This window comes from Haliotis rufescens, unplaced genomic scaffold, assembly GCF_023055435.1.
Source record: "Haliotis rufescens isolate VD_foot unplaced genomic scaffold, xgHalRufe1.0.p SCAF_37, whole genome shotgun sequence".
Taxonomy (NCBI): Eukaryota; Metazoa; Mollusca; class Gastropoda; order Lepetellida; family Haliotidae; genus Haliotis; species Haliotis rufescens.
This window is the reverse complement of record NW_025964079.1, coordinates 3,389,484-3,405,180: the sequence shown is the minus strand read 5'-3', so window position 1 is coordinate 3,405,180 and position 15,697 is coordinate 3,389,484. Positions and strand designations below refer to the sequence as shown.

General features: G+C 42.7%; 1 protein-coding gene across 7 annotated transcripts in view; it reads left to right on the top strand.

The window, feature by feature from the left end:
- The first annotated feature begins 3,261 nt into the window (after positions 1–3,261).
- The window catches only part of LOC124144314 (uncharacterized protein C10orf67, mitochondrial-like), a 42,160-nt gene continuing 29,724 nt past the window's right edge, over positions 3,262–15,697 (top strand). For 3 of the 7 annotated variants that reach the window (XM_048381214.1, XM_048381213.1, XM_048381212.1), the window contains exons 1-8: positions 3,265–3,387; positions 4,036–4,156; positions 5,655–5,746; positions 6,105–6,156; positions 7,678–7,752; positions 8,637–8,807; positions 9,757–9,813; positions 15,402–15,549. In XM_048381214.1, the coding sequence (XP_048237171.1) occupies positions 3,272–3,387; positions 4,036–4,156; positions 5,655–5,746; positions 6,105–6,156; positions 7,678–7,752; positions 8,637–8,807; positions 9,757–9,813; positions 15,402–15,549 (832 nt within the window). In that variant the 5' untranslated portion in view covers positions 3,265–3,271. Of the gene's footprint in view, positions 3,388–3,669; positions 3,815–4,035; positions 4,157–5,654; positions 5,747–6,104; positions 6,157–7,677; positions 7,753–8,636; positions 8,808–9,756; positions 9,814–15,401; positions 15,550–15,697 lie in introns of those variants that run through there. The other 4 variants (XM_048381210.1, XM_048381211.1, XM_048381215.1 and 1 more) reach the window with 4 other exon arrangements.

The following is a 15,697-nucleotide window of genomic DNA, read 5'->3' as shown; positions in this document are numbered from 1 at the left end:
CGCTTATACTTAAAGTAGTGTTCCCGTTACAACAATGATTGACACTGTCGCTTATATTAAACGTAGTGTTCCCTTTACAACAATGATTGACACTGTCGTTTACACTAAACGTAGTGTTCCCGTCACAACAATGATTGACACTGTCGCTTATACTAAACATAGTGTTCCCGTCACAACAATGATTGACACTGTCGCTTATACTTAAAGTATTGTTCCCGTTACAACTAGCGACAAGGGAGAGTGAGTGAGTGAGTGAGTGAGTTGGGTTATTTTGCGGCGTGTCAGCTTAATTTGGGAGGAAAGCCCGAAGTGATGCAGGTCTCAGACGTTACCACTTCGGTGAAACCCACGAGCAAGGGTATGATGCTGACAAACCTAGAAACATAATCGGGGCGAAATGGGATTCGAACCCACGATCATCGGTTTCTGGCGCGCCCAAGGGACGCAACTCTGCAAAACGAATCGCGGCGCCTTAGACGACTGGGCCACCCGTGCCCCCTAGTGATAAGGAAAATGAAAATGGATCTTTCATTGCGGACTGAACTCATCTTTCTCGCTTCTTCAATTAACAGTTTATTATTAGAACAACGGAATTTACACAATGCAATACAATATGCTGGAGTGTGATGTTACCGACATTCGCCATTTTGGGATTTCCATCCACATTAAGCTGACACGCTGTCACAGATCTGACATACTGTTTAAAGTGTCCTAAAACCAACTCACTCACTAACCTAATGTTTAGTTGTTTGTTTGTTGTTTAACGCCGCACTCAGCAATGTTCCAGCTATGTGACGGCGGTCTGGAACAGACAATCCAGTGAATGACATCATGAGCTTCGATCCACGCAATTGGGAAACGATGACATGCATCAACCAAGTCAGCAAGTCTGACCACCCGATCCCGTTAGTCACCTATTGCGACAAGCATAGTGTCAGAGTACAAACCCCACTAATAAAAACATCATGATATTTCTGGGACATTGCGAAAAGCATCGTGAAGTATCCCAATTTTACGCTTTAAAAAATTGTTTCAGAAAATGCCTGAAAAATAACTATGCTTCAGACTATTTAAAAAAAGAAACTGTCAGCCTAAAAAATACATTGTTGTCAGATGTGTTTTGTTTTAAAAATATAGTTAGGCTTATAGTTTGAATTGCTGCTAGGGAGTTGATCGTTGCTTGAATGAGTTGGATTCCTCATTTTTGTTCTCTGTTCTTGTGGAGTGTGTGTTCTCCCTCTCAGTGCGGTTGCTGTGGAACCTTGTCATGTGACCTGGAACCTCACATCTTTCAGTGTCTTTGACCTCGCCCCAGTGTTTTTGATTGGCCGTCCAGATGGGTTCAGTGTCATGATGTTTTTATTAGTGGGGTTGTGTTGAAGACTACAACGTTGACCACAGCGAGTAGTCCACAACTGCATTTATCACAATATCACATATTCTGTTTTGAACTATTCCACAGAAAATCATCGAGATGGCTTGAAACATGTTCACCGGGGATATATCACAATTCAATTGCGGCCTTCGCTCCACCGTGAATGGCAATACTGTGTGATATTTCATATGACATGTGACTCTTCTTATGCATTATTAGTCGAACAACCGGTATCATCACTATATGACTGTTATCCAATGACGTATGCTGGTAATATAGTCGGAATCGTGAAATGCTTTTAGTAGATATGTCTTATTTTTATTATATCTATACAAACTGAAATAACATATATACAATATTTATATGAGTTTATACAGATCCGTGGGAAGAAAGCCCGAAGTTTACCACGTTTACCACTTTCGTGAAACCCACAAGCACGGGTATGGTGCTGACAAACCTAGAAACATAATCGGGGCGAACCGGGATTCGAACCCACAATCATAGGTTTCTGGCATGTCCAAGGGACACAACTCTGCACAGCGAATCGCGGCGCCTTAGACGACTCTGGGCCACCCGTGATAATCGGAATCTTTACGCACTTTAGGATTTCAGTGGTAGATGGTTCACCATAGCTGTGAAAACCCTGGTGACTGCCAGTGAGTTCTGCCACCGCAGAACGTTGGTTCAGCACAATGGGGCGGATCAAGACATGCCTCACGTCAACAATGACCAACGAGAGAATGGGCTCTGTGGCACTCCTCCACTTCCACAAGGAAATTGCCATTGCCATTGACGAAGTGATTGACGACTTTGCTGGAGGACGGAACCGCCGAATTGCCCTAATCTTGAATTATAACTGATTTGTCACAAACATTTCAAGGTTTATTGAAAGATCAAGACTCTACGATTCTGTCAATGACATGGTGACTTTATATTTAATATGTATTTCATTGTGTCGAAAATGTGTTGGTGAAATAAGTTTATATATGTGGGGTGTGTGTGTGTGTGTGTGTGTGTGTGTGTGTGTGTGTGTGTGTGTGGCTACTTGTACTAGTCCGGACTGATGCCGATTTATAGTGCTAGCACACTGGGATACCATGCCGCAGTTTAACATGAATACCCCACTCAGACACAGTATACTGACTCCGAGCCGACCAGTCCTTGTTTTAGCCCCTTAATGCCGAGCGCCAGACAGGGTAACAACAAGTACCATTTTTTAAACGTCTTTTGGTATGACGCGGCCGGGATCGAACCCCGTACCTTCCGCTCGACCACGGAGGCGGTCCCAAAATGCAGGGAATAGCGATTACGCTTTCAGAAAATTGGTTTTGCTTACACTTAAAATTAGCCTAGTTGCGCCCCTGACAATGACCAGTCAGCATAGCCTACCAGATGTTGTAAAATGAATGGCAGTCTGGATTCGTTTTTGATAAATTGGGATTGAAGCTCGAAATCGTTTGGACATTTCTTCTTCTTATTTTTTTTATCAAAATTTGTAAAAGTGTGCATTAGCCTTCTGTGACAAAATAGATATTACATTTTCATAATTGGAGAACATGTTCCCACGAAAAACAAAAGAAAAACGAATAGATGGAAATTGAGATTGAGCTTTGAACAAATTCCTTCTTTATTACAAACGCTTTTTTTCATAATATCATAGAAGACGTACATGTCACATATATCACACTACATCATAAAATAGCTAATGAATGTAAATCCTCCAAAAAAAGCCATACATTTGAAAAGTTACAGATATGTCGCAAACACGTATTTATAATATCCGCCCAAACGGGCGATACACCGGACAGGTTTACAGTAAACACGACGTGAAAGAGTTCGCTCCCTTGAGAGGAAGTTGTTTGCTCGCCACTGTCCGATTGTGTTGCCAAAACAATAATGGCGGTGATAAGCACTCGGGTCGTTCACCAAGAATATAATATCGCTGAGCAGGAATTGCAGGACCGGTTGGCGTACATTTACGGAGCCAAAGAAAATGAAGTTGATTTATTTAGGTGAGTAGAATAAATATACTTTATAGTTTGTAGCCAAATTTGGCAACTTTAAAACACATCCAGCGACAGCGGTCAGCTGGTGGTCAGGTCAGAAGTATATTCATATTTGGCGTACTTATTTGCAATACGGCGTGTACTTTTCACTTAGACGTGCGTCTTTTCGAGTTCTTGGTACATCGCGTAGAACTTCAATCGTGGGTGAACAATCGGATGACGCACGGGCACGTACGGAATGTGACGTCACATATCGATGAGTATCATATGACGTCACAGATATATGACGTATCTTGTGACGATTTGCACAACTGTGATGAACCGGAAGTGTATGAAATAGCATTTTGTGTGTAGAACTGATGTCCAAGATGTCTATGGCACTTACAATTTTAGAAGGGATCCCAATCTACCAATCTGTTGGAACTGGATCAAAGTATTTCTATATATCCCACTTTGCTATTTACTGTTATGATTTATTGTCAACTGAAAAGGGACATATTTTATGTCAAAGTTTGGTTTTCAATTGGAACCAATATATTTGTCTCAAATTGCATATCTATGTGATTCTTTCTGTTCTTTTTGTTGACTCATTATATTTGGTTTTTGTGAATGAGATATATTATTGTCATTTTATATCTTTTCCAAATATTTCAGGCCAGCTTTGGCAGATCAACAGAAGATTGGTTTCTTCAGCCTGGACCGAGCGTCACAAACAGACATCACAGAAGTGGTTGACCTCAAGGAAATGACAGAAGTTCTGCAAGTCTTGTTACAAGTAAATAAGTTAAATTAGTCATATATTTCTTCATTGGCTTTCATGCACATTTTATTTTTGAAGTGATTACAACTTCTGTAGGCAAGAAATCTGTTAAATATTTCTGAAGATCAGCTGAAACGTGTGTTTTTGTTGTAACATATGCTGTTTTATACTTGCATCTTATCAGGATCTCATTTGTAAAAACTGCTAGTTTTAGCCTACCAGAAATTGACTTGGAAAGCATGTAAATGGCAGTGCCATGTTTGTTGATGACCCCAACAGATACTGTTTTCATCGGTTGGCTTTATCTTGCCAAGAAACCTACCCATTGTATTATAAATGTCTGTATGTTCCTTTAACTTTTGTAAATCTACCTTGAATAAGCATTTAGAAAATACTAAATTTTAGTTTATGAAACATATGTTCATAGGAGAAATTAGCTGTTAAAAAATGGCTCATTTTGCTCCAGATTTGCACATTTTTCTTCAAATTTGACCACTTTTGTCTTTTCATTTGTTTTGGTGTCATTCAATAATGTTTATAATTATCAATATACAGAACATATTTTCGTTTTATTATTTTGATGATTAACACTTGGAGAAACATTTTTGTGCTACATGCAGATCTGTGGTCCATGGACAGGCAGTCATGTCTACGAGTACCTGTCTCAGGTTGCTACTTGTACAGGTAACGGGCGACCTGTCTCATGTACACATGACGTCCTCCACTGTGTCTACCCAGGCTTCCTGCTTGCACACACTGAAGGAATTTCCCAAGATTTATTAACTAGGAAAACTTGGGTATAATTTGAGGTGTTCTGGGTACATGAAAATGCGAATATACCAACCAGGGTACAATATAAATATAATGCAATGTACCGTTAATGGTAAGCTGTTGATAAAACCCTATCAGCTTCACCCTGATCACTGATAAAGACTGCAATTAGGGCTGGGATGGGTCCAGATTTACTACCTGGGTATTTCTAGATCAATTAATATCACGAGTGTTATAAATGCACTATCCTATTATATCTTTACACAAGGTCAGACACTGTGTACAGTATCGCTTACCTTGTATCGCTTGTATCGCTTGTATCGCTGTTGATCTAGAAATATTTAAGCGATGACCCGAAGACCCGCTATAGGTCTCCAGAGTTGGGTACAAAGTGTCCAGTTATGAATTGTTTTACTGGAGCCCTGGCAAAAACTTTTCAGATACACGTATGAAACAATCTCATCATGCATGCACTGAAGTTGACAGAGTTTTATCTTTACTCAAACATATAAAAGTCAGAAGGAATGCGTGCATTATCAGAAAGAATAATGAACATTAGTGACTTGTAGTGTAACCATGGAGTTTTATTGTCTTTAAACAATATATCATGTGACTAAACACAAGTCCAGGTAGTCCCGTGAATACCCGGGTTCTACTCAGGACCCACCCGACCCAAGTGCCCGAGTTACCCGTCCCAACTCGAGCTGTAATCATTCTGTTGCATGATGTTTTGTTCACATAGGATGTAGCTGCACTAAGGAGAGATATCAACTTCACTAAGCATGTGATGCAGGCTGATTATGAATCAAAACTTAAAGAAAAGTCACTAGATCTGTGAGTATGCTTGATTTAGTTGAGACTGACAAAAATAAATACTATATACACATGCTTTTGTTTATTATTGTTTTAAAACACAGACAATCAAATTGTCGTTGTCATTGTTGTTTGTCTGTCTTTTTTCTGTTATTGTTTGCTTGCAACAGTTACTTTACTGGTTTGGTTAAAATTTAGAAATATTTATTGCTGTACAAGTAAGTTTGGGAAAAGTTTCTGACTTTGTTATGAGGATGGAGGAATTTTAACACTTCTATCATGGTTCATTACTAGCCCTGCTTGTCAACATGCAAAACCTCAATGCTGGAGCTATGTTTTTCGCTTTAATACACACAACTGAAAATGAAATTTGTCACAGGTACTGCCGAATAAACGAGCGAGTATCAGAGTTGGAGAAGTTGCACGAAGATGTGAGTACAAACATGGCGTTGGACCTTCTTGTATATTACAGAGCACGGTCGTTTTAGGCTGAAGTCAGCAATATTCCAGCTATCTCACGCCGCCTTTAAGTAATCGAATGTGGGTCAGACAAACCTGTGGTTGATATTCTAACTTGATGTCACATGCTGTGATGACCAGACGACCCATGGACTTGACCACTTTATTAGCTGCAACTTACAACCAGCAATAGACTGCTGGGAACCGCTTCTAACTGGGTCCCCGTGGAATAACATACCCCGGTAGTAAAGCAAGCTCCTTCCCAGCGTGTGACACCTTCGTTACACTCTCGGTAACATCGCTGCCACCAGTGTGGACGCGGCCATTTCAAGAATCTTGAAATTTGGCCTCTAACCCCAAATGTAGTAATGTTCATACTTTTGTTTATGACTTTGGGAATGCCATCATTGTGAATTTTGAAAAGGTTTACGACTGACCATGTTTTCCAGATGAATTTACTTTGTTGTTTGTATAATCAGATTGGTTCGAGATTGCAGACTAACGAAAAATCAACCAACGTCTCCCTTACATTCTTACTATATCAATAAAATGATAGTTTTAATGAAATAGAAATTCAAATTGAAAAGCAAAGAACAGTAATTGAGCAGCGGTAAGTGTTTTCGGCGTCACGACAGTCGTCACTTGTTTGTAAACATAATGGTCATTCGGCTGCGAGTTCAACTCCAAGCATGGTTGGGGCCGCCTATCACAGTGGGGAGTTTTGACTGGTGGCAGCGATAGTATAGAGAGCTCCGTGAACGGGCTATCGCTGTGAGGAGCTTGATAGTAAAGATAAGATGGTGGACAACTCTGTCAAGATCTATCTGTCAAATATTTACGTCTTTTATCATGGAATGATCAATATTGATACAGGGTTCCCTCGCCATTGCGCTCTTCAATAACTTGGTAATAGTGCGTGATAAAGCATGGCTCCAAAAATTTACAAAAATAAACTCAAGTTCTGCAATGTATTTATGTTATTTAGATATTTTCAACCCTTATTTGCGTAATAGTTTGGTTTTCTCTTGATACTTCAAAATCGCCAAAGATGAGAAGTTTTTCTCACCATGATTACCTCATAAACTCTTCTACCCTGGTTTGATAAATCTTTGTCAAAATCTGATGACCCCTCCATATGAGGTCACATCGGGGGAACTGTCAAGTCAGCCAATCTGATGGAGGCTCCTGAAGTCTTGGTATGAGAAGCATATCTGGTTTCTGAATCTCAAACCCAAACCCAAAAGAGAATAATCTGTTTGTTAGGACAAATCACCCCAAAGAACTCTTTAAACTTATATTTATATTGTTTTTTCCTGTATTAGCATTAGAAACTAACATTTTCAATCCAATAGGTTGTATGATGAAAACATGTAAAACCCTTAAAAAGGGCAAATTTCTACTAGTCCTTATGATTATTGGGCAGTTTGGCAAGGACTGTGGTACTAGTGCCAGTTTCTATTGCTGTGTATGCTAATTTTCTGTTTGTGTTTCAGAGAGTGAATACTGTCCGTAATGCATATCGGCAACAACTGTCAGATGCAATTGCAAGAATCTCTGCGCTGTACAAAGTAAGGCCAAGTCATTTTTTCTGAACGTATGGTTCGCAGGGGAAACAAAACTCAATTAACTAAACCTGAACTTACCTTGCAATCAACGAAACATGAAATCGCCTCATAATCAACTAAATGTGATATCCCCTACGATGTAATGAGCAATGAAAATGTAATAAGATACAATTAGATTAATTTGAAACTTAAGTTAAATTGCTGTTTAATTAGCGTTTACAATGTGAATGGATAACTCTCTCGACTATTTCTACTCAATTCTTCACTATACTATTCTGTCTAGAGCATGCGCAGTTTACGCTCACCCAGCAAGATGCATGTGCAGCATGTTAAATTTAAGGCTGTTTGTGAAGCTGTTGTGTATTTCTTATATCAGATATCAACATTAGGCTAAAAAAAAAATAGTCTTGGTTCTCAGGCACTGCCCACATCATCATAAGGTTCATTGCACGTTTCGTTTTTGTTTCCTTTTTTTATTTTTTTTGTGCATTGTGTTTAAGTTTTAGGATTTTTATATTGTTTTGAAAATGGAAATAGAAACAAAACATGCAGCAGACTTTATGATGATGTCGGTGGTGCCTGAGAACCAAAACTATTATTATTTTTAGCCTCATGTACAAAGTGAAAAAAGTACCGTTATTCCATCATACAAGGTCTCTGATTGGTTAAAACACACTCATTTTATGGCTCAAATTCAATCTTTAAGGGTACTGGTACTGTTGACGTTACTCTCTTTCACATGAAAGTACTCATTTTCACCCCCCTAATTACTCGAAAGCTTCAATTAGGGTTGGCATCTATGGCCCTCGATAGTCATCCCTCGTGAAGTTGATCATGGAACTGCAGATTAAAATATAATTCATATATTGAACTTTTCTCTCTTCCAGAAAAATTTTGAGCGAAAAATGAGGTTAGAGCGGAATAAACATAACGCTGGCGCCGACCTTCTGGACGAGAAGTACCGTGAGATGCAGCAGACCATTCAGCGGAACGAGGCCGCCATACACATGCTCAAACTCCAGCTTGCTCAATACCAGCAGCAGCCAGTGGACAACAAGGTGAGAGTTGTCTCCCTTTATAGTGTCCCATTTCAAGATCCTTTTCACTGCATCATACATTTTTTACCCTGGATCTAATAAAGATTTTATGTTCAATCAATACATCTTTTGGACTTAACTTAACTGTTCACACTAGATCTAAACATTTATATGCTATAAACAAAACTTAGAAGCCAAGCTGTTAGCACAGTGAGAGATCTTCTCTGTATACCTCTGCAGTAAAGTATGAATTTGGAGTAGTAGTTAATATATGCATTTAGCATTGTAGAATGCACAATCACCTTCACTTACTTTAGATCTAAACCCTTAAGTAAGATGCCATTGCCCTAAAACGCTACTATCAATCTCTGCTGTATTCCGCAATTTCCGTGCTTGTGGAATATTTTTCAGAAATTGCAACGCAGTGCAGAAATGTACCTATCTAGCAGAAAGTCACTTTTTGTGCAGAACTTTTGCAGAATTTCGCATTTTTCTGCCATGGAAGATGTCAAATACACTTAACATGCGAGTCGAAAGCCGGTACTAAACATGTAAAAGTTGCACTGGTTTACTGAAACGAACAGTCGTTATTTGAATTGTGCTCTGAATTAAAAACATCATTCCAAATTTGAGGTGTTTGCGTTATATGGAAATAAGAAGAAACAATTTACAAATGATCTATTAATGACTGCCACTAGTGAACAGAAGCAAAACAAGGAAATTCACGTAAACTTGGTGCAGAATTATAAAAATTAGCAAATAACAAAAAATTGGATGCAGAATTTACAAAAATTGACCACGGAATACAGCTTGGACTGCTACATAGGCTACCTGCCCACATCAGTGCTTCAGAGATCATTGCTAGACTACCCTTGTTTCTTTGTCAGATGAAAGTAACTTAATGGCAAGGAATGAGTCACAGATTTGAATGTTGACCGCAATGAGGTTGTTCCATGCTACATTTTTGCAGCAGTGCTCGAGGTCGGAGATGACCCGGAGCGGTACCGACCCCACACCTACCCTGCTGGTAACCTCACTCTACTGTGCTCGATTGTGTCCTGCTTTAATCTACAGTGTTTCCCTAACAACTGTTTACATAATGTTCCCCTAACAACTGTTTAAAGCACCATCACCTGGGTTTACACATACTACTGATCTATAATGTTTCCCTAACAATTGTTTACAGCGCAGTCACCCTGGTTAACACAATACTTATATGTCATGTTCCCCCAACAACTGTTTACAATGCAGTCACGCTGGTTTATGCATACTACTGATGTATAATGTTCCCCTAACAACTGTTTACAGCTCAGTCACCCTGATATACAGTATTATATATATGAGCATACCTTATTTAACAATTGTTACCTCCCTTTGATGTTTTTCTGTATGTCCGGTTGTTGTGTTTTAACCTTCAAAACCTCAGTGCTTAAATGGGGAATAGTTATATGCAGCCCCATGGGGATGCCAGGTTAGGAATCTGGCGTTTAGCAACAAACAAACAACACAGACAAAGATATATGCTAGCAGGGTTTTTCTGGGCGCATTATATGAGGTTCTGTATAAATAATATTTTAAAATGGATTCAATGAATTATAAGGAGTCCTAGGGGTCGCACAAAAGTAAAACTTCTTCAGTTCTAGCCTTGGTTGCATACAAGTTAAATTGAAATGATATTTCTATTCTGATCACAAATACATCAATATCCATGTTGGATTTTCAACTCTGAAAAAGCTTCATTTCAAACCAGGAAATCTATGATTAGTGTAAGACTTTAGATGACGTGTACTGCTATGACTTCATCAAAATTCTTTGACATCAACTGTAGTGTGGCTCGTTACAAGCCTGGAGATGTCAAGTAGGTTACGGTGGGTTGCAGTGATTTTTCTCATCTAACCCGGTACCCATTTACTGCTGGGTTAACTGAGTCAAATGTGGGACAAAGTACAGATCTCACAGATACATGCATGAGGATTGTTAACCCTGGAGTGTGATTAATCCAGCTTGAGCTTTGTGATGATGAATGTTGAGTGTCTTACATACAGAGGATGTTTATGAGAACTGTTTTTATATGTTTTACCTTACCTGACGCTACACAGTGCTTTAGCTTCCCTACCTTAGTGTCTTGGTCAACACTCTTCAACGGCCAGATCTCGACTGTTGCTCAGGAGGCCCGAGTTGGGACGCTCATCAGCAATAGTTCCGACTTCTTAACAACATGGACCATTACTTCAGACGCCCGACAACTGGTAACTCCCTCCGCCAGTTGTCCCTGTTCATCCGTCTCCAGTAGGAGGGAGACTTCAGGCTTACTGGAGGAATTGGCAGCTGCTCTAGGATCCGTTCGCCAGTCCCGGGCCAATCCTCCTCTGACTACCACTCCCTTGGCAACTCGATATCAGCCTCACGATGTGCCGGAGCTTCAGGCCATTATCGATCTCCTGATCACAAAGAATGCAGTGGATCGCCTGGACGCCGACTCCATCTCTCCAGGGTTTTATTCGCCAGTCTTCCTGGTGCCCAAGAAGGGTTCTTAACTCTGAATGATCCACAATCTGGCGCCATTCAACCGCCATTATCTTGCGCCTCCACCATACTTCCAGATGATCTCCATCCGGTCTCTGCGCCACCTCCTTCAACTGATGGACTATCTCATCAGTCTGGATCTCCAGGATGCCTACCTGCACGTTCCCATTCAGGCAGCACATCGTCGTTTCCTCCGCTTCATATTTCAGGGCATTTCCACGGCTACGTGGTTATTCACACGTATAACCCATCCCATTGTTGCGTCCCTTCACCACAGGGGGATTTGGTTAGGAGCCTACCTCAACGACTACATCCTCGGTCACGGCGTCAATCCGACACTGATTCTTCAGCGCGATTTCACCCTTCGCCTTCTCCATCGGTTGGCTTGGTTGATCAACATGGAGAAATCGGATCTGTCTCCCTCTCGCCATCTCACCTTCATAGGCGGTCTCCTTCTGACAGACCTCTCCTTGATACAGGTTCCTCCGGATCGGTTCGTGGCGATCCAATCCAGGGTCAGGAAAGCCCTCTCACAACCTCTCGATATCCGTCAGGGGCAGAGCCTTCTCGGGCTGTTGACCTCAGCTCAGGATCTAACCTTCGTCTTCAACTGCGTCCCCTTCAACAGTTTTTCCTGCCATTCTGCGCTCAGACCTGTTGGGTCCCCTTCTTCCTTTGCCAAGGGAATTACGTCCGTTCCTGGAGTGGTGGCTAGTCCCATCGAACGTCTTGAGTGGCTCCTCTATGACAAGCTTTGAGGCCACTCACCATCTCTTTGTGGACGCGTCTCTCTTTGTGGGCGCCCACCTTCTCCAGGAAACCGCCTCCGGTCTTTGTACTCCTGCGGAACGTGCATGGCACATCTACAATCTGGAGTTGGAGGCGGTCATTCGGGCGATTCATCATTGGCGTCAAATACTCCGCAACAGTTGTCCCATGGTCGACTCGGACAACTCCACGGTAGTGTATTACATCAACAGGCAAGGGTCGACTCGATCTGCTTCTCTCCTGGAGCAGACCTTTTGCCTGTTTCATCTGGCCGACAGTCTTCCTCTTCTGATACGAGCCCATCTCATTCCTTTTGTCGCAACGTCTTAGCCGACTTCCTGTCAAGACACAATCGTCCGTCCCCCACAGAGTGGATGCTCCACCCAGAAGCCTTGTGCGATCCCCATGGGACTCCCAACGTGGATCTCTCCACAACGATGTGCAACCACCAATTGCCGGTGTACGTGTCTCGGGTCCCAGACCCAGCTGTTGGGAGGTAGACGGCCTCCCTCTGTCCTGGGTCGGCCTAAGTGAGTACGCTTTTCCGCCCCCAGTTCTTCTCCCCCAGGTCATTCAGAAGGCGACCCGGACCTGTCCTTTGGATTTGCTTTGGTCGCGCCTTACTGGCCGTCCCAGATTTGGTTTTTCCAAGCTCCTTCAGCTCGCAGGAGAACCCGTGTTGCGGCTCCCAGCGTGGCCAAATCTACTGCTCAATCCTCACACCAGACAACCACATCCAGACCCGACGCTTACAGTCTGCACGTTGGCGTGTCTCCAGAAGTCACTGACCACAAAAGGCTTTTCAGCTCCTGCTGCGGCGGCTGTTTCCAGAGCTCATTGTCCCTCCACTCGCTCCCTATATGATGACATATCCCTATATGATTTTTTTATTTTCCCATGCCAATCCCGTCACTTGGCTGGTTCCACGATTGCGACCTATCTTGCTGCGCTCAATTCTGTCCTCAAGATTGCTAGAGGTTCCAGGCTATCATCTGTCCCAGCTCTTTTGCCATGGTCCGAGGTTTTCGACTGGAGGACCGGACTAAGAAGTTCCGCCCCCCAGCTTAGGATCTCAATGTTGTTTTGCAGGATTTACGCCGGGCTCCGTATGAGCCACTTGTGTCTGCCTCATTTGAAGATCTCACCTTGAAGACTTGCTTTCTAATGCCAGGGTTAGCGAGCTTCATGCCCTGGATGTGACCTGTGTCCGATTCGACCAGCGTCCTCATGGTTTGGTTCACCTTGGCCTTTGTTGGGACTTTATAGCCAATAACCAACTGCCCGGCCAACCCGATCGGCAATTTTACGTCCCGTCTCTTTTGGAGATCGTTGGCCTTGATGATGACCTGGAGATCGCCCTCTGCCCAGTTCGGGCTCTCCGACGTTATCTTCAGGTGTCTCAGCAACATCGCAAGCAGCGCCAGAGGCTGTTCATGCCACTTTCCAGCCGTAGCTCTGCAGAGATCTCTCGTAATACAGTCTCTCTTTGGCTTCGTTCTGCTATCCTGAGGGCTTATCGTCGTGCTGACTTACCACCACCTACAGCCTCCAATCCACATGAGATCTGTGCCCTGTCTTCTTCGCTCGCCCTCCATGCTAATGTCTCCGTCCGATCCATCAGGAGGGGTGCTTCTGGTCATCTACTACTCTCTTCGCCAGACATTATCTTCGCAGAGGACGTCGAGGGTACACATAGCTTTGATCCACTTGTCCTGGCCCAACAGCTGACCAACCCCCACTGACCGTGCCGATGCCGAGGAACATGGCTGTCGACAAGGTGGGACCATCCCTTGTGCTGTTCCTCTTGGGTTGCTGGGTACTGTTATGTCGGTACCTCGTAAAGTTTTGGTCCCGTGTTTCCCCCTCTCTTTTGAGCGGGTCAGGGAATACCTTACTTTTACCCTCTGTCAAGCATTGTTCTCTCTACCATTCAGACCACCATTCTGTTCCGAGAGGGCTCGACTGCATCTTATCCCCTTTCCTGCCGTCCCGGGAGCCGCTGCTTGCTGTCGCCTGCTGAGCTACCTGCCGGACGGTTTTGTTTGTGCTTCTTCAGTGTGCCTGGCGCTTCTCACGGTAAGCCCGCCTTCCATCAGTCGAATAAAGCACTGTGTAGCGTCAGGTAAGGTAAAACATGAGCATTTCTGATTAAATGCAATGTTTTTATACTTACCTGACGCTACACCTAAAGGCCCACCCGGACCCGTACTCTACGTCTGATGTCATCCAGTGAAGAATATGAGGAGTAGGGGCCAAGGGGGATAACTCGTGGATGCCGAGGCACAGACTGTAGTCTGTTTAAACTGTCTCTTCGTTCCAGTACTGTCTGTTTGTATAAGGTAGGGAAGCTAAAGCACTGTGTAGCGTCAGGTAAGTATAAACACATTGCATTTAATCAGAAATGCTAATTTTAACAAAGAATTGATGTTTTTTGCTTGTCTTACATGATGCCTGAGAAAGGTGTACCAACAAGCATTCCTGTGACCACACAGCCACTGAGACATCTCCAAACCCGTACGGATTCCAGCAACCAATGCTTGTCGCAAGAGGTGACTAAAGTGATCGGGTGGTCAGGTTCGCTGACTTGGTTCATGCATGTCGTATTCCAATTGCGTGGATCGCGGCTCATGATATCAATCACTGGATTGTCAGGTCCAGACTCGATTATTTACAGACAGCTGTTATATAGCTGGAATATAGCTGAGTGCAGCATGAAACAACAAACAAACAAACATAAGAGGCCACCTAATGGATCGGGTTGTCAGATTCTGTGACTTGTTTGATGGCGTGTCAATGTATAACGATGGCATGGGTCATGATCATAGTATTAATCACTGGATTGTCTGGTCCTGAGTTGATTATTTATAGGCTGCTGTTATATGGCTAGAATATTTTTGACTGCAGTGTTAAACAGTATAAACACAAACACACACAGACACACATGCACGCACGCACGCACGCATGCACAGAAGATGTAATTAAATCATGGTGTGGCATGGGTGGCCCTGTTGTGTTAAGGTCACACACACGCAGAAGATGTAATTAAATCATGGTGTGGCATGGGTAGCCCTGTTGTGTGAAGGGTCACAATTTGTGTCTAGTGTGTCCAGATTTTCCCTGATCACGATCCTTAGTTTGGTTTTACCAAAATGCCAACATCTACGACACTCTGGGTATAGCCGAGTGACAAAGCATTTGCTTGGGAGCATTGAGCATTGCTTGAGCATTTTGGAGATTATTATTTTTTATGAAAACAACCAGACCTATCCCCCGCCCAAATAATATCAAATGGTCATGATTACAAATTAATATTTGCTCCAGCTTGACGAGGAATCTCTGCGCTCCCGTACTCCAGGGTTGTCAGCCGAGGCAGTAGAGGAGCTCAGGAACAAGATACAGAAGTATGAGAAGAAGGTGGATCGGCTGGAGGAAGCACTGGACATCAAGGATGAAGAAACAACGCAGCTCAGTAAGTCCAGACATCGGCAGAAAGTCAGTAGAACGTTGGGAGAAAGTCAGTAGACTGTAGGGAGAAAGTCAGTGACTGTAGGGAGAAAGTCAGTGACTGTAGGGAGAAAGTCATTAGATTGTAGGGAGAAAGTCAGTAGATCGTTTGG